Consider the following 22244-nt stretch of genomic DNA (forward strand, 5'->3'; position numbering starts at 1 on the left):
GGACGAGTAATTGTCGAATCTTTGTTTTGAGATCCCTAGTTTATAAGAAAATTATTTTTCTTTGGTTTCCATTAGATTTGTTTTCGATTATAGTTATTCTTTGTAAGTGCCGTATGGCGTTCTATTAATGAATTGTTCTTTTTCTCAAAAAAAAAATAATGAATCCATGGATAACAAAGCTATCCAAGCTCGAACATCTCTTACAGGGACAAAGCCAAGATAAAATTATAGGCGGGGCTAAATTTTATCGTTGTTTACATACCTGTTTTAAAGCAAAACATTATATATTCATTTCGCAAACCAAAAATTATACACATACAATGAAAGAGTTAACATTAAACACTTAACCGAGTATAAATGTATTGGTGAAATATATATAGGGGTCGTTTGGTTGCCCACTAAATTACACAGGAACTTTAATTCATGTGAATTGCAAAATGGGTAGGTTGTTTGGTTACCCCAATTCACATGAATTGGAATTGGAACTTCCCATGAATTTCAATTCCTCCATAATGGAGGAAGTTGCTTACCTAGATCCCCTAGGTAAGTGGGAATACCTACATGAATTACTATGGAAAGATGATGCTAAATACAGAGAATGAGAAGCATGGTGAAGCTGAAATCAATGGTGCAACAAATATTGTCACTGCAGGGAATTGCAGTACTGATTGGCACACAATGCAGAGAGGTACAAATCAGAAATACAGGACCACTGAGTCACCAGCTAATACACAAGCAGATTGGTGGAAATAGTATGTAGTAGCTGTCATATTGTATTTTGTTTTATTAGTGAGTCACTATTCTAATCACCTTGGAAATCAAGAATGCTCTCAATATAAATATAGAGACATTCACCTATTGTATGAATCATCACAAAATGATCAATGAAATCTGAGTAAATAAAACTCAAAATTATTTTCTTCTATTTTCCATCTATTTCACAATTCTTCATGGTATCTTGAGTCAGTTTGTTTTTCCGCATAAATAATCAAACCAAATTAACAAAATTAAAATCCTAAAAACCATAATGCCAGAAACTGGAGGAACTCCTCCAACTTTTAATCCTCAACCTGGAGATCCTCTTTGTATGTCACCTAATGAACTTCCTGCTATGCAACTCACAAATGAACCATTCAATGGAAATAATTTTCTTCATTGGAGCAGAGGTGTGAGGCTAGCATTGGGAGCCAAGGTGAAACTAGGGTTCATTAATGGAACCTGTAAGAAACCTCCTGAATCAGAAACAGTGAAGTCTGAACTTTGGATGAGGTGTGATTACATGATAAGATGCTGGTTGCTGCACTCAATGACGGCCAGGATTGCTGCTGGTTTTATGTCCATGACATCTGCTAAGGTCCTATGGGATGAAGTGGTTGAAAGGTATGGCCAAGCTAATGGGCTTCTTTTGTATCAACTCAAGAAGGAGCTTGGAAACACTACACAGAATAACCTACCTATGGCAGAGTATTACACAAAACTCAGGGTTTTATGGGATGAAATTGAAGATATTGAAGGTATACCTGATTACACATGTGGAGTTCTCAGCACATGTAGCTGCAACATCATCAAAAGGCTGGTGGATGCACAAGCAAGAAACAAAACCATACAATTTCTCATGGGTGTCAACGATGGGTATGATACTCTTAGAGGAAATCTTCTATCCATGGAGCCAATGCTGCCAGTAAACAAAGCTTTTTCCATGATGCTTCAAGCTGAACAACAAAAGACAGCTTCTTCCTTAATGACTCAAGAAGTGGGAGAATTTGCTGTCAACCGGCCAAGTTTTGGAGAAAATCAAAAATTCAAACCTAAAGAAGAATACAATTACAAGAAAGGAAAGCTTGATAGAGAGGAAAGGCAGAAACTTTTCTGCAACAGATGTCAAAGGACTGGTCACACTGATGACACCTGCATCATCTGCTCTGTCTGTGGCAAAGGTGGACACACTATCAAGACCTGCTATGACATTCATGGGTATCCCAACAACAATACCAAGATGAACAAAGAGGGAAAGTCAGGAATGCGGGTCAAATATGCTGCAAATGTCTCAGAATGCAAGAATCCTGACACACAGATGCAGGACAACCCACTGGAGTATACCGGAGCCAACAGCCATGAGTCAAGTCATCACAGTAGTGGCTCTTCTGGTAGTCATTCAGAGTCTCAGGGGGATAACAATCTTGCTCAGGCAGTTGCACAAGAGTTGGCCAGAATTTGGAAAGTAAAACAACCTATGTATGAGAACACCAGCAGCACCAACATGAATATGAACTTTGCAGGTACATGCATAGCATCCTTGGTTCAAACCACTGATATTTTGAATGATAATAACTTGTGGATTATTGATACTGGGGCTACAGATCATATGTGCACAAATTTATCTGCATTTATTGACATGAGGACATTAAATGAACCCATATTCATTAGTTTGCCTGATGGAAGAATGAAATTGGTAGACCAAATAGGGGCTGTCAAGGTTAATAAGGCATTAACTTTACATAATGTGCTATATGTAAAGGGAATTAAACATAACCTTTTATCTGTGGGACAGTTGTTACATGTGTGGACAGCGGGCCGCCCACGGGGGCGCTTGGGTTGGAAAAGAGAAACAAGCGTTTGCATTTTTGTATGGAGTCGCCACCAATTTTTATGGGAAATTGGAACCGTTCGAATACCTCGTGTCATGTCAAGACACAAAGTAAAGACATGAACACTAAGCAATCGTTACCCTTAGCATTCTATGTCTAGAATGACTCTCGTGGATGCCAATGAACACGGGTGCTCACGGAGATCTGGAGTAAGGGGTGAGGGTACGTATTAGGAAGCTCTTTTGATCGAACACCTAATCCCGCCCGCCTCGATAGCGGCCTCTACTAATGATTAGGGAAGTTATTCGTACTTGATATATCGTCGATTGTATGCATGCAATGCAACATCCAAGTTTTAATCCTAACATGTGAAGAATTAACTAAGTCGGTGGACAATTAGTTTAGCATACAATTTGGTCAAAATAGGGATTTAATGCTTATTTACATATGAGAGCATTCAAGCAATAAAAGAAATACAATAATTATAAATTACAATAATGAAAATTACAATAATTACAACGGATTAGGCGATTTATGTCAAAAATACCTTTAAAACGGATAATTTGAGAAAAAGAATAAAAGAAATAAAATAAACGAACAGGAATTAGCGATATTACGGATAATAGTTAATTAATTACGTAATTAATTAAACTAAGTCAAGGCAGAAACGGAGTTCAGGGACAGAACTCAGCCAGGAACAGGCGCAGCAGAGCTGCGTCCTTTGAATAAAAGCGACGACGCGCTGCGTCCTGTTCCTTGGCTCGATCCCGCCGTGAAGCCGTAATTTCAAGCTGTTAATGCTAATTGGTAAATTTAATGATGGATTAAATTATGTACTCGGATGAAAGTGATTATCATGTTATTTAGCATATGAAGGGGTCATAAAACCAGTACAATATGAATGAGACGGATGCAAACGAATTAATACAAGATGGAATAATGACAGAAGTGAAAAATATTAATGAGTCCGACAAATTAAATCAATTGATTAGGTTAGATATGATGGATTAATGACGAATATATGATGAACATGTGAATAAACAGATGAAAACTATATCAAAGACGAATTCCAGAAACTCAATATGAACAAATTGAACTTCCGCAACCCGGAATTGAATTTAATGACGAAAACCCGCAAATATTGGATTATAAGGGATTTAAGTCGGACTAATAATGAATTAAGCGTGTGAACGAATTATATACAATATACATGTGAATTACTAGTGATGATTATCAAAGAATTGACGAAAACAAATAAGAACAAATAAGGACAACGAACTAACAGAGGACGAGGAAGAAGAAAGGAAGCGAGAATCTGCGCGGCCCTCACGAAGAGGCGCAGCAGAATCAAGCTCTTTCAAGAGGCGCAGCGATTCTTTGCGTCCTTTCTCAACGTCTGTCTACTGGAAATCCGTAAAAAGAGATTTTTAAAGACGGTTTTAGAAATCGGTTTTAATTGGTATTTTCGACATAAACCTTACATCAATTGGTACAATAAGTAAATACAATAAATAAAAGAAGGATTTACACCCTCAGACTTACATGTTGACGAAACGAGAAGGACTAAAATATCGATTAGTGATGCTCGACGCGAATGCAAAGAAAGTGCCCTCGTAAGAGGAAAACGATTAATTAATTAAGTTGATTGATGTGTAGTTGGTCAAATTGGTCGGTCATGCAACGGAGAGGCTGGTACCAGGAAGGATCCGAGCTTACGTGGTCGAAAGTTCAAGCACGTAGGCGCCAAAAAGTAAGAACAAAGTCTAGAATGCAAAGGGAGAAGAGAAGGGCGGACACTCGCGTGAGAAATATGAGGAGCGAAGGCTCCTATTTATACTAATCACACGGAGGAAATAGGGTTTCGGAGACTCTTTGGAAGTGAATCTCGGAAAGATATGAAAAAGATACGTGAAACATGCGAGAAAGGGCACTGGAAGAGGCGCAGCGAGCCCATGCGTCTCTTGGAAGAGGCGCAGAACCTGCTGCGTCTGTTCCCAAGGAGTTTCCTCCTGCAGAAGAAAGATCTCCGTGTTTGAGTTATGGTAGGACGGAAATAATTCGATTTTCCTTAAAATATTATGTGAATATTACGGGAAATTGTTTACTAAAAGATAAAATTTATGAAATATGGAATAGAAATATCCGGAACATTCCGTAACATTCGACTTCTGGATTTAACGGTTATTAGAAAATGGAGACGGTTTTAGGCCCGGACTCCGAATGTACTCTAATTACTGTCAAAACGACCGTATCGGGACGTAGATGACGACTAAGAGGTAGACATTAATATTTGAGCAATCACTTGACGATAATCTTACGAACTGTCATAAATCGTTCCGCGAATCAAACATGCGGCCCAATCATCACCGGGTGGTTTGCGAGGGGTGCAGAAATGAGGTATCTACAACATGATACCAATTTAGAGGTCAAAATTAATGATATGGAATGTATGTTTCAGGACCACATCACTAAGGAAGTAGTGGCCTATGGGAGAAAGATACAAGGGCTTTATAGATTGAGAGCAGGAAACAACCTTCTTGAAGAAAATGCTAGTTTTTCTATGTTTTCAAATAAGTGTAGAAGAGTATCTAGTAGTAGTAATGTTGAAATAAGGCATTCAGACCTTCATGTAATGCATGCTAGACTTGGGCACACATCCTTGAGCAAAATGAAATATATTTCTGTTTGTGGTTGCAAATCATTAAGTGTGTTTCCTTGCAATATTTGTTCTTTTGCAAAACATCACAACTTACCCTTTTCATTGAGTGAAAACATAGCTGATAAACCTTTCAAACTTGTCCACATGGATCTATGGGGTTAGGGATGTCAATTTCACCCGCATCCATCAAAACCCGATCCACCCGATCCTAAAAGATGGATGAAAACCCGATTTAAATGGATGGTGGATGGATGACGGATGAAACGGATGTGGATGACGGATGGGTTGGATGAAGAAATTCCACCCGCCATCCATCCATCACCCGATTTTATTATTTTTTATTTAATTTTTTTTACATATAACACATTATTAAGATATAAAATATTTAAATTTTCATATTTTTCTACTCTCAATATAAATATTTTGTAAGCCTACCCACTAGAAAGTTAAACTAAATTAATTATCTAACTTTATTTTTGTAGAGAAAAAAAAAATCATCATTTTTTAAACTTGAAATTATAAATGCACAACACCCGTTTATCACCCGATCCACCCGTTTCATCCATGGATGATGGATGGATGGATGACGGATGATATGTTTCACGGATGACGGACGGGTTGGATGAGATTTTAAAAAGACGGATGGATGACGGATGAGGCTTCACCCGACCCGAACCCGATCCATTGACATCCCTATATGGGGTCCATACCACATTCTTAACATTTCAGGAGCCTCATATTTCTTGACTGTGCTTGATGATCATACTAGAGTAACATGGACTTACTTGCTTCAAAATAAACAGCAAGTTAAGGAGACTGTTTCATCTTTTCTATCATATGCTGAAAACCAATTTAACAGTAAAATCAAACACATTAGGACTGACAATGGAACTGAAATTGTCAATCATGAATGCTCAAGCATATTCAGAGAAAAAGGGATAATGCACCAAAAATCTTTACCTGGTAACCCTCAACAAAATGGTAGGGTTGAAAGAAAACATAGACATCTCCTAGAAACTGCTAGAGCCATGAGATTACATGCTAATTTGCCAAAGAGATTTTGGGGAGAGTGTATTTTGGCAGCAACACATGTGATTAACTTGTTGCCAAGCAAGGTAATTGGCTGGAAAACCCCTTTTGAGAAGCTCATGGGAAAACAGCCAGATTATTCACACCTCAGGATAATTGGTTGTGAATGTTTTGCATCAAAACCCGAGCCTAAAAGGGATAAGTTTAATCCCAAATCACACAGATGCATCTTGTTGGGATACCCCTATGCTCAAAAGGGATACAAAGTCTATGATCTAAAGGAACAAATGTGCTTTCTGAGTAGAGATGTTACATTTAATGAGAACATATTTCCTTACATGAATGAGAATACTCAGAGTAGCAAAAATATTCACAGCATACCCTTGACCAACTTTGAAGAAGATGAGGGCTATGTTGAAGAGATAGAGGAGTATATCAATGATAATGGTAGTAATACAAGGGACATCACTACCACTACTCAAGGGTTGAAACACTCAGAAGAACTTGTCAGGCCTAGTAGGGTCATGACAAGGAGCACTAATGTTCCAAGCAGATTTCAAGATTTTGAGTTAACATCTTTGCCAAGCAGAACAGCAGTTCAAGAAAATGATAATACTGCTATTAATCAAGAAAGCAGTGTTAATAATGTTCACACTATCAAGGAGCCATCAACCTATGAGGAGGCCTGTCAAGATTCCAAATGGATAAAGGCCATGGAAGATGAAGTAAAGGCACTAGAAGGAAATCACACATAGGAGATAATGGAACTACCACCAGGGGAAAAGGCCATAGGATCTAAGTGGGTTTACAAAATAAAATTCAGACGTAATGGTGAAGTTGAGAGACTCAAAGCCAGGTTGGTTGCCAAAGGGTACAACCAAATCAAAGGGAAGGATTACAAACACACCTTCTCTCCTGTGGCCAAATTTGCCACTGTAAGAGTTCTCATGAGTGTGGCAGCTTCAAAGAATTGGGCACTGCATCAGTTAGACATCAACAATGCCTTCCTCCATGGCTTCTTGGAGGAAGAAGTCTACATGAAGGTTCCAGAAGGCTATGAAGTCAGGGGCAGGAATCCAGTTTGTAAGTTAAAAAGGTCCATCTATGGCTTGAAACAAGCATCAAGGCAGTGGAATGTGGAATTGACCAAATTCCTGTCACAGCTAGGATATGTTCAGTCCAAACATGACTATTCTATGTTCACTCATAAAACAGCTGATCTAATCACCATAGTTCTGGTCTATGTTGATGATTTGATCATAACAGGAAACAATGCGGTGCAAATTAAGAATACCAAAGCTGCTTTGCATGAAGCTTACACCATCAAAGATCTTGGTTATATGAAATATTTCTTGGGATTAGAAGTCACAAGAAATGAAGATGGAATACTTCTCAATCAAAAAAAATACATCCAAGACATCCTTACTAACACAGGGATGATACACTGCAAACCAGCCAAATTTCCCTTAGCAAAGGGGTTAAAATTGTCCATAGATCAAGACGGAGTTCTTGAGAATCCTGAAAGATACAGAAGGATTATTGGGAAATTGTTGTATCTCAATCTAACAAGACCAGACTTATCTTATGCTGTTCAGCAATTAAGTCAATTCATGTGTGAGCCTAAGGAACCTCATTTTCAAGCAGCTTTGCACATCCTGAAATACTTGAAAGGTACCATGGATATGGGGTTGTTTTATTCATCAAAGTCAGAACCACAACTCATAGGATATTGTGATGCAGACTGGGGGACATGTGCCTTCTATGTCCTATTACAATCTTAATTGGTAGAGTAAATCTCTTTTATTCGGAGTTTTACAAATTTCATTATTTCGAAACATTGAGAAATGAATATCATTAAATTTATAACATTTGGGGATATATTCCTACTTAAAATATTTACTTATTGAATATTATCGTTTTATGATCACAATAATTTGAAACCACTTTTCTTGTAATTGTATAGCTAGTAATATCGGTCACGATTGTGAGAGGTTGATACTGAAATTAAGCAGGGGCGAGGCCACTAAGGCCTTCGGTGTCGCAGCCACTACACCAAAGGCGAAAAATTCGGTTAGAATTTTGTGGTTTGCTACACCAAAATTTACTATTTTCACAATAATTATCTATACATTTTAACTTGAGTATAAATTTTGCTACACCGAAATCAAAATCCTGGACTCGCCACTGAAACTAAGTATCACTTGGTAGCGTTCTTACATCGTTCACGTAAAACCTACTCAAATATCGAGTGTTGCACGGTACGGGGAGCCGTAAAATTATATTATAGACCTACTTGCGAAAATTTTAAAATAATTCTCTTGATTATAGATCCACTTTTAGTGCTTTGACTACCTCGTTTACGTACGTACAATGAACTTCACCGTGCATTGTTTATGGTACATTACTCATATGAAAGAATTTTTAGTAAGAAATGCAATAAGATAGACTTTGCAGAAATATATTGTATTTTTGTAAAAATTAAAGTGAAAGGCTTACATACATTGAACTACTACTGAAAGGCCATAAAAAAAAAGAGAAAATATTAAATTATAAAAAATCTCTTAGATTATAGTTATAATTTTGTTTTAGCCCTAGGATAAAGTTAAAGGTAAGATTATATTAATAAGAATTTACAAACATTTAAATTTATGATCATCTTCTTGGTAAACAGTTTTTTTACTATGCTTAATTGACAATTTGGCCTAGTGGTAATTTTGAATAGCCAATAATCCATGCTAAATAATTCTATAAATAATAGCCAAGGAATAATGAATGTTTTGCATTAACTCAAATCAACAATATAGTTTATATTTACATTATTGCAAGTGATTTACTAGCTCTCACAGTGCCAAAATGTTGAACCACTCTAAACTTATTGTCATTGCTTTTCTTTTGCTCATTGCATCAGGTTTGATTTCTTTTTTACTACGGAGTACTATATTAATATACAGGTATTTTATTTTAATCAACGAGGCAATAGAATATAAGGGATTCGAAACTGATACCTATTGTATAAAATACCTTCATGGCTTCATTTTCATCTAAACTACGACATCTTTAGTGTTGTTATTATTATTATTATTATTATTACTACTTTAATAATATATGTGATTATTGCCATATTGTGAATACATTATTAAGAACTACCCTTTTGACAAAACATTAAAGTAACAGATGTAATTATAGTTGGTAATAAAGTCAGAAAAGGTAGTACTCAAGACCTGAGTTCAAACCTCGGTAGCATCAATTAAAACTGTCCTGGTGGCTCCCTTTACACCAAAAAAGACAAAACATTTAGTAGATATTTGGAGATTAAAATATGCAAGTGAAATTTTCACAGGAGTAATATCTATAGTTATTTATTTATTTATACATATATGGTATTTATGCACAATATGCTAACAAAAGCAAGTGAAATTTTGACAGGAATAAGAATGGAGGCAAAAGTGGAAGTAGCTTCGTCAATGAAGGAAGATTCCGAGGTGGTAACTGCGACATGTTATGGGGCAAGAACTAATGTTCAATGCGATTGCCTCATGTGTTGTTCCCAATCCTGCAAACGTGATGTTTTCTTCAACTTTATTTGTAGATGTATTTAAAATGCTTAATTTTACGGGTGGCCGTTTTAAAGGGTGATATCGAGTTTCAGTATTATTGTCGGTAGACTTTTTAGTTGCATCTTCTTTACTCCACCATCAATAACTAATGTTTTCAATGACATTACGTAGGACTTAAGAGTAAAAGATGGAAAATGAATGTTAGTAGCTCGTCCTTTATATTGCGTTTTTCTTTTGGGAAGTTTTATGAATGTTATGTTTTGGATTAGCAAATGAGTGGATTATTGTCATTGTCACTATATTATTGTATTAATTTATTTTTTATTTTACTAGTGAGTAGGGACGAAATTATATCATATCATCATATCATATATTAATCCTTCAAGTCACTGTCGACATGACATCATATAATTTCACCAAATATAACATGACATTTTATGGGTGAATAAGAGTATTTTAAACAAAAAAAATGATATACGGCTAACATTCTTTCCTAATTTAATAACATTGATTATGTATAATAATTACGTTGTATGATCTAAAAAACACTTTCAAAATATACTTGTATGGACATTCCAGTTATTGATGAGTTGATATACTATAATGTTACCTTCATCCACAATAAAATATTCCGTATACTCTTGTGACGATTAATCGTTATCTATATTTGAAATTACCCTCACAAAAAACGACAATAAATAACTATGTATTGGGACATATCTTTAACGTAAAAATTTGAAGTACACATAAAATTACACATATTTGACCCGTTTTAACCTTAAAATAAATATGTTTGTCGTAAGAGAGACTAGTTGGGAAGGGGAAGTATAACTTCAATTGATTCCATTAACTATAGTTTCTTATTAAAAACACAACCAATAACATTAAACATAATAACGAGACTTGGACAATCGAAAGGAAAACGGAGTAAGCAAGGGAAATTAACGGCGTTACATAGACCGTCTTATACAAGTATTTGTGTAATATTCAGCCCTCCGCTATTCCACCCTGACTTGAGCGGCCTGCATGCCCTTTTCTCCCCTTTCTGGCACAAACGAGACGACTTGGCCTTCCTTAAGGCTTTTGAACCCATCGCTCTCGATAGCCTTGAAATGAACAAAGAGGTCGTCGCCACCGCCTTGTGGGGTTATGAATCCGAAACCCTTCTCGTCATTGAACCACTTTACGGATCCAGTTACTCTATTCGACATCTCGTCACACCCCTTAGCTTTTGAAAGCTTCGCTTTGTGTTTCAGGGGTGATCTTTGAAAGCTTCGTTTTGAGAAGTGAGGAGAAAATAGAAATACAGATCGAGCTAGTATGTTTTTTATAGATGGATAGTGTATTATGTGAATTATTGTTGTTCTTTTATAGAGTCCTAAGTAAAGCTTTGTGAACCTTTAATCTGTTTATTTTAAAAAATCATTTTTTTCTAACATGTACCTTAAAGACGCACATTAAATAATTAATACTTCCTCCATTCAACTCCAAACTACCATATTGGTTTTTGCATACTATTCACAAATGAATCTTCAATTGCAATTTTCTCTCAATATATAAGTGAAAATATATTCTTGTGGGATCTTATTTGATTCGTCTTTCTGACGAAAGTACATTAAAAATATGTAACTTTTATAATTTTTGCATATACGTAGCTAATGATATTTACCGCGCAAAACTTGCGTTGGCAAACGTGAAAAGTGTACTATGGTAGTTTGGAGTTGAATGGAGGAAGTATGTTCTTAGGGCACACGTTAAAAAAAAATTATTTGTATTACTATTATTTATAATATAAGCAAGGATTTATTTTCAAACGTCTCGAACACAGATTAGATTGTATTAATTAAACAAATTACTACTCATTTTTGCATTTTGTGTGAACAAATAATTAAAATGTGATTTCGTGTCATATAGGTATATAAGTATTAAATGCTCCGTATTTTTTTCTTGTAAAGTCGTAATTAGTAGGTTGACCAAGTAAACGGCTTATTTCTAACAAACAGTAATGTAACTAAATATTTATTTAAAACCGCATTACAACAAATAAACCATCGAATATAAGTATTCAGCCGCGCTTGACTACTGCGGTTGGACATCGTCAGCCTGCATGCCCTTTTGCCCCTGTACTGCCACAAAAGAGACTGTTTGGCCTTCCGTAAGGCTCTTGAACCCAGTACCCTGGCTAGCCCTGAAGTGAAAAAAGAGTTCTGGGCCCACCGTCATCGGGGGTTATGAATCCGAAACCCTTGGCGTCGTTGAACCACTTTATGGTTCCGTTTTGTCTAATCGACATCGTCCCACCTCTTGGCCTTTGAATGCTTCGCTTTGTGTTTTAGGGATGACCTTAGAGATTGATACTATTATGTGCAGTGGCGGAGCCAGGATTTGAACTTAGGGGGGCGGAAAATTTTAGGGGGGGCGAACGACTAATTTCATAAGGCGCCCTCAAAAAATTTCGAAAAAATTAACTAAAAACTTTAAAAATTTCATCCGCCAGGGGGGGCGACCGCCTCTGCTAGCCCCCCCTAGCTCCACCACTAATTATGTGAATGTTAGTTGTGCTTATATAGAGTTTTAATAGGCCTTGTAAGCCTTTAATCTGTTTAAAAAATAAACAGCCTTGCATTACTTGTAGGAAGATGAGTTAGCGCTATCGAGTGGCGTCTAATTCCGGCGCCACCCTCTCACATGCAATAAATAAGGACCCCAATAATAACTGGTGCATTACATGCAATAATGAAAGCCCCAATAATAAGAGGTGCATGTGAGAGGGTGGCGTCGACTCACGCCCTATCATTATCTTGGTTGTATAGTTGTACCATTGCTTGTTAAACCAGGTTATCTTGACTTACAAGTTAGGACTCTTGGCACTCGATTATTTTACATAAATTTATCGTACAACATGGTATTTTAATAATCACATTTACCCACTAATAAGGTTATTGTGCTTGAATATGTTTTATAACTATATTAGTGAAAACCCGTCTTATATAAGAATAACTCCATTTGTTAATCATGACATATAATTGGATACCATATCCACCTGTTACAGTTGACCATTTAGAAGTTGTAAACACAAACACAAAACTATATTTATTTCCTCGTTATATACACATCCAATAAAAATATGTGAGAGTTGCTCTCAAATCACGTTAATAATCCAAACATAATCATAGACTCCACGTCAAATAATGTTATTTGTATGGTATCAATGAGCGCATTGTTCTGCGTGCATGCTTGTTATATACTCCAACCTAAACTTCAAACGACGACCGTTATAGTTTAATGCATATATAGTCTAATTACTACAAATCGATCCTCGACATAGTCCAATTTAAATTTATTTAATTATATTTTTTTAGACAACTGTAATTTAATTAGATTGTTAATATTAGGTATCTTATAATACAAGATTGTTATAGGCTACTGATACACATCAAAAATGAGACTAAAGGTAGTTTAATCATTTATATTCTCTTTTGTTTCTTATTTCCCAAGTCATTAAGCTATATAAAGGGCATTAGTTACCTTGTAATCATCAATCAACGAATTTTATAAATGATGTATCAGATTTATCTCATTTGGTTAATTACACCACAATTCTGTTAAATTGGGTGACCTATTAATCTTTGATTGAACAGTAGCATTTTCTATCCTTCTTATTTCCGTCTTAAATTTAGATCGTATCAGCTACACGTCAACTCTGTAATACATTAGCAATCTTACACGGTGTACAATCTGTCTTATTTGAGTTTTTGACAAATTTGACAATTACTCTAGCTCGTATGCTTGATCCAAGATTATTGCTTTCACGACCTTGTTTGTATACAATTAGTCAACGTACTTCAGTGATTAACTATTCTTCTAGCCGGAAAATAATGAGTTTCAGTTCACATTTAGGGGGCGTTTGGTACGGGAAAGGGTAAGAGAATGAAATCAAGAAAGGGTAAGAGAGGGAAATGAATGGGATCACCCATATTATACTTGGGTGTTTGGTTGACAATTAGAGGGAAAGGGAATTAAAAGCCAACATCCGCCACCTCCACCACCATTACCCACCACCATTATCTACACCGACACCACCACAAGTAGCGGCGCCGACGATCTTCCTCACGGTACCCCACGGCGAACGTTATCACCGCGCCTCATGCCCTCAACAAACACCACAATCCCGACCCCAAACACCTTATTAATTCTAAAAAATCCACCACAACCCTTCGAAAACCCCTCCCCCACCCCTTAAAACACCAGATTTGGTATGGCCGGCGTCGGGCGGTTGCAATGGTGTGGCCAAGGAAGGTGTTGGTGGTGGTTGGTGGGGTGGGAGAGTTAATGAAGGTGTCGGTTTGGTGTTTAGTGATTGAGGATATGGGGTAGCGTGGACAGGCGGCGTCGCTGGTGGTGGTTGTGTCGGTGTGGTGGGTGTAGGGTGTAGGTGGCAGTGGCAGTGGCAGTGGTTGACGGTGTGAGAGGGTGTGGTGGGTGTTGGTGGGAGTGGTGGAAATAGGGAGTAGGAGGAAGAAGGGATTATGGGGTTATGGGCTTACCCAAGGGGGGGAGGGGTATGGATGAGAATGATTTTGGGGGTAAGGGGGGGTTTGGGTTACCCTTTCTTTGTGTCAAACAAACAACAACAAAAGGAATCAACTATTTTTATTCTCTTTCCCTTTCCTTATTCCCCCCAACCAAACGCCCCCTTACTATCTTTGATTACAAAGCGTCTTGCTTGTAACGGGTACATTTCGTCACAAACTAAAGACTGAGAAATTTCTAAAATTCGGCTCTACCTATGATTTTATCCTGACTACGTCGCTGATAATAGTTAACCCGACCTGAGTAGAACTCTTGTAAATCCAAAATTAACACAGTCCGAACTTGACCCGTTTGTCAGGTTTAGTCACCGGCGGCTCCTTCCGTAAGTTGAACTATTTCCTACCCAAGGAGGATGATAATTAAGTAACAATTAGAGTATTATGGTTACACTTGACTTAAAGATTTTCAGTCAAATCCCCTACTACTAAGAGAATAAAAATTCTTTTAATTTTCCCTCCAAAAAGCATCTAGCTAAATAAGGTAATAAATAAAATTTTCTTTCATTACATTATTATCTTTTCAATGAATATATTCTTATAAATAAACTCTAATTTTTTAAATAAATTCATAATTATGATTTTTTCATTAAAATAAAATAAAATTGATATTAAATTACAAAGTATAAGCTGCTAAATTTTTCAGTAATGCAATAATTATTACTGTATAGAATAACTTGACACATTCTTACTATTAGCTTCGTGACAAAAAAACATTCACTAAAAAAAAATTCCCAACTTAAATAAATTTTTTTATTAGTTTTCCATTTCAATTCTTTTGTTTCATATCAAAATACAATGGAGTGAACTGATAAATATTAATGAGGTGCAAATTTTAAAAGTATAAATCCTCCTATATATTAAGAGAATACAACTTCTCTAAAGTTTTCTCTCCAAAGTGCGGTGCTCAAAATTATAAATGGAAACAAATTAGATTTTCATTTATTAAACTAATTTTCCATTTAAAATAATCTATACATAAAAACTGTATCTCCTATTATTAACTTCGTGACGAAAAAAGTTTTTTTTTAAAAAAAAATTGATGTAGTTAAAATATTTTCATAAAAAACACAATTCATGGAATTATTCAATTCTTTTGATTAATTTTAATATTAGTTATTTTTTATAAAAATTCGCGAGATATAAATCTAAAATCTATAACTAATACACTAAAAATTAAAAGGCCTATATTTATCGCGCATTTGCGCGGGATCTACACTAGTTTACTTATTAATCTTTTACCAATTTGACAACTTGGCCTAATTAAAAATTTGAACCTATATACAAAAACACATGCAAAGTACTATAAATAATAACCATGGCAAAATGGCATAATGTAGGATTTGCATAACGTTAATTAACAATACAATTTCAATTAATTACATTCATCATATTATTGCAACTGATTTCATAGCTCTTGATTGTGCCAAAATGTTGAGCTACACTAAATTCGTCATTATTACCGTTATCCTGCTCGTTGCATCAGGTTTCTTCTTAAACATGATCTTCGATCCCCTTTACCGTAACATATCCTTATCGTTATTGTGTTATTATTCCGTATGTGTAGACCGTATACGTCCATGCTCATTTAAAACGACTCGTACCCCCTTATCGATAAAATAGCTTTTATATGTATATCATTTATATTTTTCTCGTTAATCTTGTTTAATTTTGATATTTTATTTTATACATTATATATACAGAGTATACATTTCTTATTATTGTCTTAAGCGACTATACAAATATACATTCACTAGGCTTTTTCGTGTAATAATACTCGTATTGTCATATACGGAGTACATTCCGTATATAGAGTCATTGATAAAAATTTCATTTTAATAATTGGGATCGAGAGAGTATAACCTTCATCTTGATTAAAATATTGGTTATTTATATATTTAGTTACTTTGTATTTATTTATAGTTGTTTATTTTTATTTTTAACAGGAGGAGCAATGTCAGTAATTGAAGCTAAGGAGATGGGTGTTAACAAACTTGGCACTACACAACATTTTGTGCTGCAATGTTATGCAGCAAATACTTATGTTAATTGTGAATCTTGTTTCAAATGTTGTTCCGAATCTTGTACTCGTAAAACTGGCAGTTGTAGATGTAATACAATTCTACGTTAATTAATACGGAGTATCATTTAAATTATCATGTAATAGTGTTATACTTCGTATATGTTCCAACGATTTTAATGATGTTATCGATGAATTGAAATAAGAGTAAATTAATAATTACTCCCTTTTATAAACCACTTTTCTAAAATAACTCCCTTATAAAAACTTTTTAATAATTTACTCCCATAAAATGTTCTCAGGTCAAAAATTACACCCAAATGGATTTTCAGGTGAAAAGTCGTGTTTTAGGACCGTTATGCCCCTGTGTTATTGTTAAGCCAACTTTCAGTTGCTATTAGGCTATGCATCTTCATCGACATTAAAATTCAAATTTTTACCCTAAAAATCTCCCCCAAATTTGCGCCTTGGTGAATCCTCCCCCAATTTGTGATGTTTCCAGATTGATAATCGTAAGTTTCCTCCCCCAACTAACTCATGTTTATAGTATTAGTTTGTTTGTTTTAAACCCTAATTTTTGGGTTTAATTGTGAATCCATTTATTTGTTCATAGCCATATTTTGGGTGTTGTAAACCCTAGTTTCTGGATTTATTTTGACAAATTAATTTGTTCATAGCCCTAATTGATGCGGTTTTAATTCAAATTTTTGGGTTCTAACCCTAAATTAAGTGATTTTAACCCTAATTTCTGGGTTTGGAATCGAAATTTCTGGGTTTAAAACGCAAAATTCTGGGTTTGAAAGAGGAAGAAGATGAACATACCTAGTTTCTGGATTTATTTTGACAAATTAATTTGTTCATAGCCCTAATTGATGCGGTTTAATTCAAATTTCTGGGTTCTAACCCTAAATTATGTGATTTTAACCCTAATTTCTTGGTTTGGAATCGAAATTTCTGGGTTTAAAATGCAAAATTATGGGTTTGAAAGAGGGAGAAGATGAACATACCTTAATTGGGGAAAATGGGGAAATTATATGAAGATGGTGAATGAATGAAGTGAGGTGAAGAGTATAAAGGAGAGACAAGAGTATAAGAGGCATATAAGAGAGGAGAGGGGCAATTTGGTCATAAAAATAGACTTAAAATCAGAAAATTCAAAAATTGACGGAATCTGTCACCGGAGTGTCAATTTGGGTGCAATATTTGACCTGAGTAGATTTTATGGGAGTAAATTATTAAAAAGTTTTCATAAGTGAGTTATTTTAGAAAAGTGGTTTATAAAAGGGAGTAATTGTTAATTTACTCTTGAAATAATTATCGACGATATATAGGACTAATAGGAGCAATCGTGAAAAATCTACCGAATCAACAACAATGGTTCATCTGATTATGTCAATTTGGGCTTTTATTTTCGGCCCATATTTTCAGTTAGATGGACTTCTTCCTACGTCTGCTGGATATTAATTTGGGCCTGATTACCAATCACTTGGTCTGTATTTCAGTCACCCAACCACAACTATTCCATTTCGGCTTCGAATATCACGCCTCGGATTTGACTAATTTCACTACCCATATCTTATATATATATATATAAAAACTGGGTTAAAACGCTGTGGATGCGCCACGTGTCCTATACAGCCTTAATGACAAGCATTAATTACAGCTAATCATTTAATATGAGCATAATAAATGCTGTATAAATCTCAGAAAAATATTAATTATTGTTTAATAAATTTATTATAAAACTACATAAAAAATTACGGTAATTTGACTCTAAATTTAGTAAAAAATTATTTTGATAAAAATTCTAAAATGTAAAATTACGTTCATTGCAAAAAATGCTTTCAATTGAGTATAATTTTGATTATATTTATTGAAATATTTTGATATTTTACATTTACGTAAAAAAAAACATTTTGAAAAAGTTATAAAACTTATACCATTAAATCCGGTAAGAAAAATATATTTGGGAGAGTCATTGTATTTATTAAAAATATAACTTAAAGAAAACTACTAAGAGATAAATTTTTATAGTGTAAGAATGAAAAAAATTATATTGCAAGAAATTGAATACATGTGAGATTTTGATAGGTTTAAATAGTGTGATAAGGAGTATGTATGTACACAGTAACACATTGATTGCGAGTACATTTAAATAATCAAAACAAAAGTAATGATTATTAAGTAATATAGTATTATAAACGACATGAACAAGTAGAAAACACGTTACATTTTTCTTTAATATCTTCAATTAAATATGTATGCGTCAAGTATAAAATATTGATTATGACTAACTAAATATTACTTTTAGTTAAATATTTTATATGTTATCTTTTAAATACTTTGAAGTTAAACCTCGAAAAAAAAAATTGAGAAAGTTCAAACTATTTTATTTACAGGTAATTTATTAAACATCATTGTATAAAAATAATATAATTAATAGCCTGTTTAAAAAACTAAAAGGTGTAAATTTCTTATAGAAATGTTTGACACATAGCACTTGCAGCACACAATCAAAAGAATTGAATAAGTTGAGTTTGGACGCTATATGTTGATACATAAATATCACACGTTATACATAAAAAAATATAATTTACATAAAATTATGTTCACATCATTTTGAAAAAATATTAACTGATTTGGGACATAATATATCATTAAATAATAATGTGAGAACTCAATGTTCATCGTTGCATTATTCAAGTCTAATTAGGTCCACTAATAAATGGCATTTTTTGTAAAATGAAAAAATAAGCGGCTAGCTAGAAGGGAGAAATTACGACTAGCTTCGAAAAGGAAAGAGGGAAGAAATAAGCGGCTAGCTAGAAGGGAGTGTGATATTATATAAGTAACAAATTTATTTATAAAACGTTTATCATACATAATTGATTATCATTTATTAGTTTTAATAATTAAATTATATGTATTTTATTTTAAAACATTGAAGTTAAACCTAAAAAAAAATTAATTTGAGAAAAATTAATTTATTTTTATTTCTAAATAAAAATATTAAAGATCATATATGAATTATATTATTTTTCTTCAATTAAAATAATAAAATTTTAAAACAAGCCGCGGGAAGCGCGGGATACTACCTAGTACGGAGTATTTTTTATCCGTAAATTTGAGTATACAAATTACCTTCTTCTAAATAATTACACAAGTTAACTCGCATGTGAAGGAAGAAAATTGTATAAGAAACATATTAAAAACGCGGAAAAGATATAAGTTTATACAAAATGATTAAAAACACAGAGTACTTAGTTTTTGAAAATTGTCGGCTGTCTATATATATAACAATAACAATTTACCCTTATTTAAACAATTATTGTTCAAGGATCTAAGTGTTTTTGTTTTTATCTATCTAACAAAAATATATAACGCTAAAATGCACAAATTCTTATATAACATCTGATCTCAACTCTAAATAATACTCTCTCTGTTCGATTATTTGTTGTCCTATTTTACTTTGGGATGTTTCAGTCAAATGTCTGGAACGGATGTGTTATAACAGAAGCAAGAAAGAACAAATAAAGAACAATAACGCACAGATTTACGTGGTTCACTAACGGTGTGTTAGCTACGTCCACAGGGCAGAAGGGAGAGAGTTTTATTGATATGTGAGGAGTTTTGATTCTGATTGATTTATGATAAGCAAGATAATCATAGGTAGAGGATTAGAGAGTTTATATAATACTCTCTAAACCTAATATAATAACCGCATAGTTATTCGAAGCGGCGGTTAACAGAATCAAGGCACAAACCCAACAGGAGGGAGTATAAGGCTTAGTGCAACACGCACGGCATTATTGATTATTTCAAGTTTTAAACGTTAATTGTGTAAGTTAGCGTATGTATACGATCCTCCATTGGATATTATACGTGCTACTTGCAAATGTTTTAGTCATTCTGCTAACAGATCCACATTTAGTGCTTCGACGACCTCTATACAATGCACTTCGGTATCATAAAAACTAAAAAGCCAGTCGCAAAGTTCATTTTGCAACGAGCCTTGTGTTTTGTTGCAAAGTGGGTCAAAAAACCATCTCAACGATTCAACTAAAAGTTTGAACTGATGGTTGGGTTTCAAAATCGGTTTTATACTCTAACAAAGTGATCCGTCCGTATAATGGAGTATCTTTTTACAGTACAGTAATGTACTAGTTGAAAAGCCCGTGCGATGCACGGGGCTCCCATTAGGGTCATCTTTATAAATATATTTTATAGTTGATAAAATAAGTTCGATCAATTATGTTTAAATCATTTATAAACAAAAGTTCGTGGTTGGTATAGTTGATCAATGAACTATTAGTGCTTTTAGCATAGGAGTTTTGTCATTTAGTAGTTATCATTTCAGTTATAAAACATCAAGTAACATAGTAAGAGTATGTAATTAGTTTTTCCATTATTGTCATATAAATCACAGGTTTTAATTAAATACAAAACATTATCTCCATAAATATAGTGCAGCTCACCAAATGAACCGCCCTTAATAAGACAGGCCTTTATGAGTTTTGCAAATTATTTTAACCTATAACAACTACGTAAAACTAAATGGTGTTAGGTAAAGCAACAAGTATCATAAATAACTATACTTAGTGTGTTTAGAGAAATGTTAGATCTCCTATAGCAAAAGTTTACCTTGACTATCTACAGTTAAGAGAGTGTTTTGCTCTTTATATACCTTCTCGTAAAATCAAATTCATACTAAATTCCAATAAAATTAGTAGTCTCTAAACAACAGAACAAAAATATATGTGATTCTGTTACATAGAATGCATGAGGCTCCCATTAGGATCATCTTTAACATTATGCATGTTGAATGTTCTAAGAATTTGTTGAACAACAGATTGCAAACATTGGTTTACATTGTCATGGTTTGATAGTAGACGTCAATTAAGTTGATAAAAGAAAAAGTCCAACTATATTGAAAATTGGAACACAGAAAATTTTTGGGTTGATGATTATTGATGGATCATCAGTCTCTTTAACTTAAAAGCTACTCCTTTTGGTATTAATTATATCAGTTGTATAGCATCCGAAGACACAATTGTGTTATGTAATTACCTATTTTTATTGTTGTACGCGCCACCGATTTTAGTTAATTTAAAATGTCATTCCCAATTTAAAAAGTAAAAGTTGATCTAACCGAATAATTTTGTATATTTGGCAGTTCAATACATTTTTAACGTCTATTATGGATTTGAGATAAATTTGAAACCAGTTTGAAAAAAAAAATCGGTGATATAATAGTAGATTATATATAGTTCTCACAATTTGTATATATATTTACATTGACTTATTCATAGTTAGCTGGTTCTTGAATTATTAGTCCGCATAAAATCGAAATTCTTGACTTTGTTCATTTGTATTTAATTTTTTGGCTCATTTGACATAATCTATATGAGACTTATTTAATATTTTTAAATGGTAGCTCAATTTTTTTTTTAATCTTATGTGAATATTATTGGTAATCTAATCATACACATTTGACACGCTATAGAAAGTCAGAGTTAAAACTATTTCATGTCATCGTTGAAGTTGTTTATTTCTAATATTGTCATTGTAGAAATTTTCTCTGTCAAATGCTAAGTAAATATCATTCTTTACCTCATTTTCCTATTATGACATGTTACTTTTTCATGAAGTATTTTTTTTTTTTAAATAAAGTTTAGCTTTTTCGTAAGGTTTTTGTGTAAGACAGTTACAGGTTTGATTATAATTACCAACTCGAATCTTTTGTAAATCTTTTAAATATTCAAAAAAGTTTCTAAATAAAATTATCTTTATTACTACACAAAT

The 22244-nt window shown here is 33.9% G+C and overlaps 1 protein-coding gene across 1 annotated transcript; it reads left to right on the forward strand.

Moving 5' to 3' along the window:
• Positions 1-1027: 1027 nt before the first annotated feature.
• Positions 1028-7031, forward strand: LOC141638672 (uncharacterized). The gene is made up of 3 exons (XM_074448189.1): positions 1028-2476; positions 5047-5217; positions 6051-7031. Exons 1-3 carry the CDS (start codon positions 1028-1030, stop codon positions 7029-7031), a joined length of 2601 nt encoding a protein of 866 aa, XP_074304290.1.
• The last annotated feature ends 15213 nt before the right edge of the window (positions 7032-22244 follow it).

The sequence above is a fragment of the Silene latifolia genome, chromosome 1 (genome assembly GCF_048544455.1).
Source record: "Silene latifolia isolate original U9 population chromosome 1, ASM4854445v1, whole genome shotgun sequence".
In the NCBI taxonomy this organism is placed as follows: Eukaryota; Viridiplantae; Streptophyta; class Magnoliopsida; order Caryophyllales; family Caryophyllaceae; genus Silene; species Silene latifolia.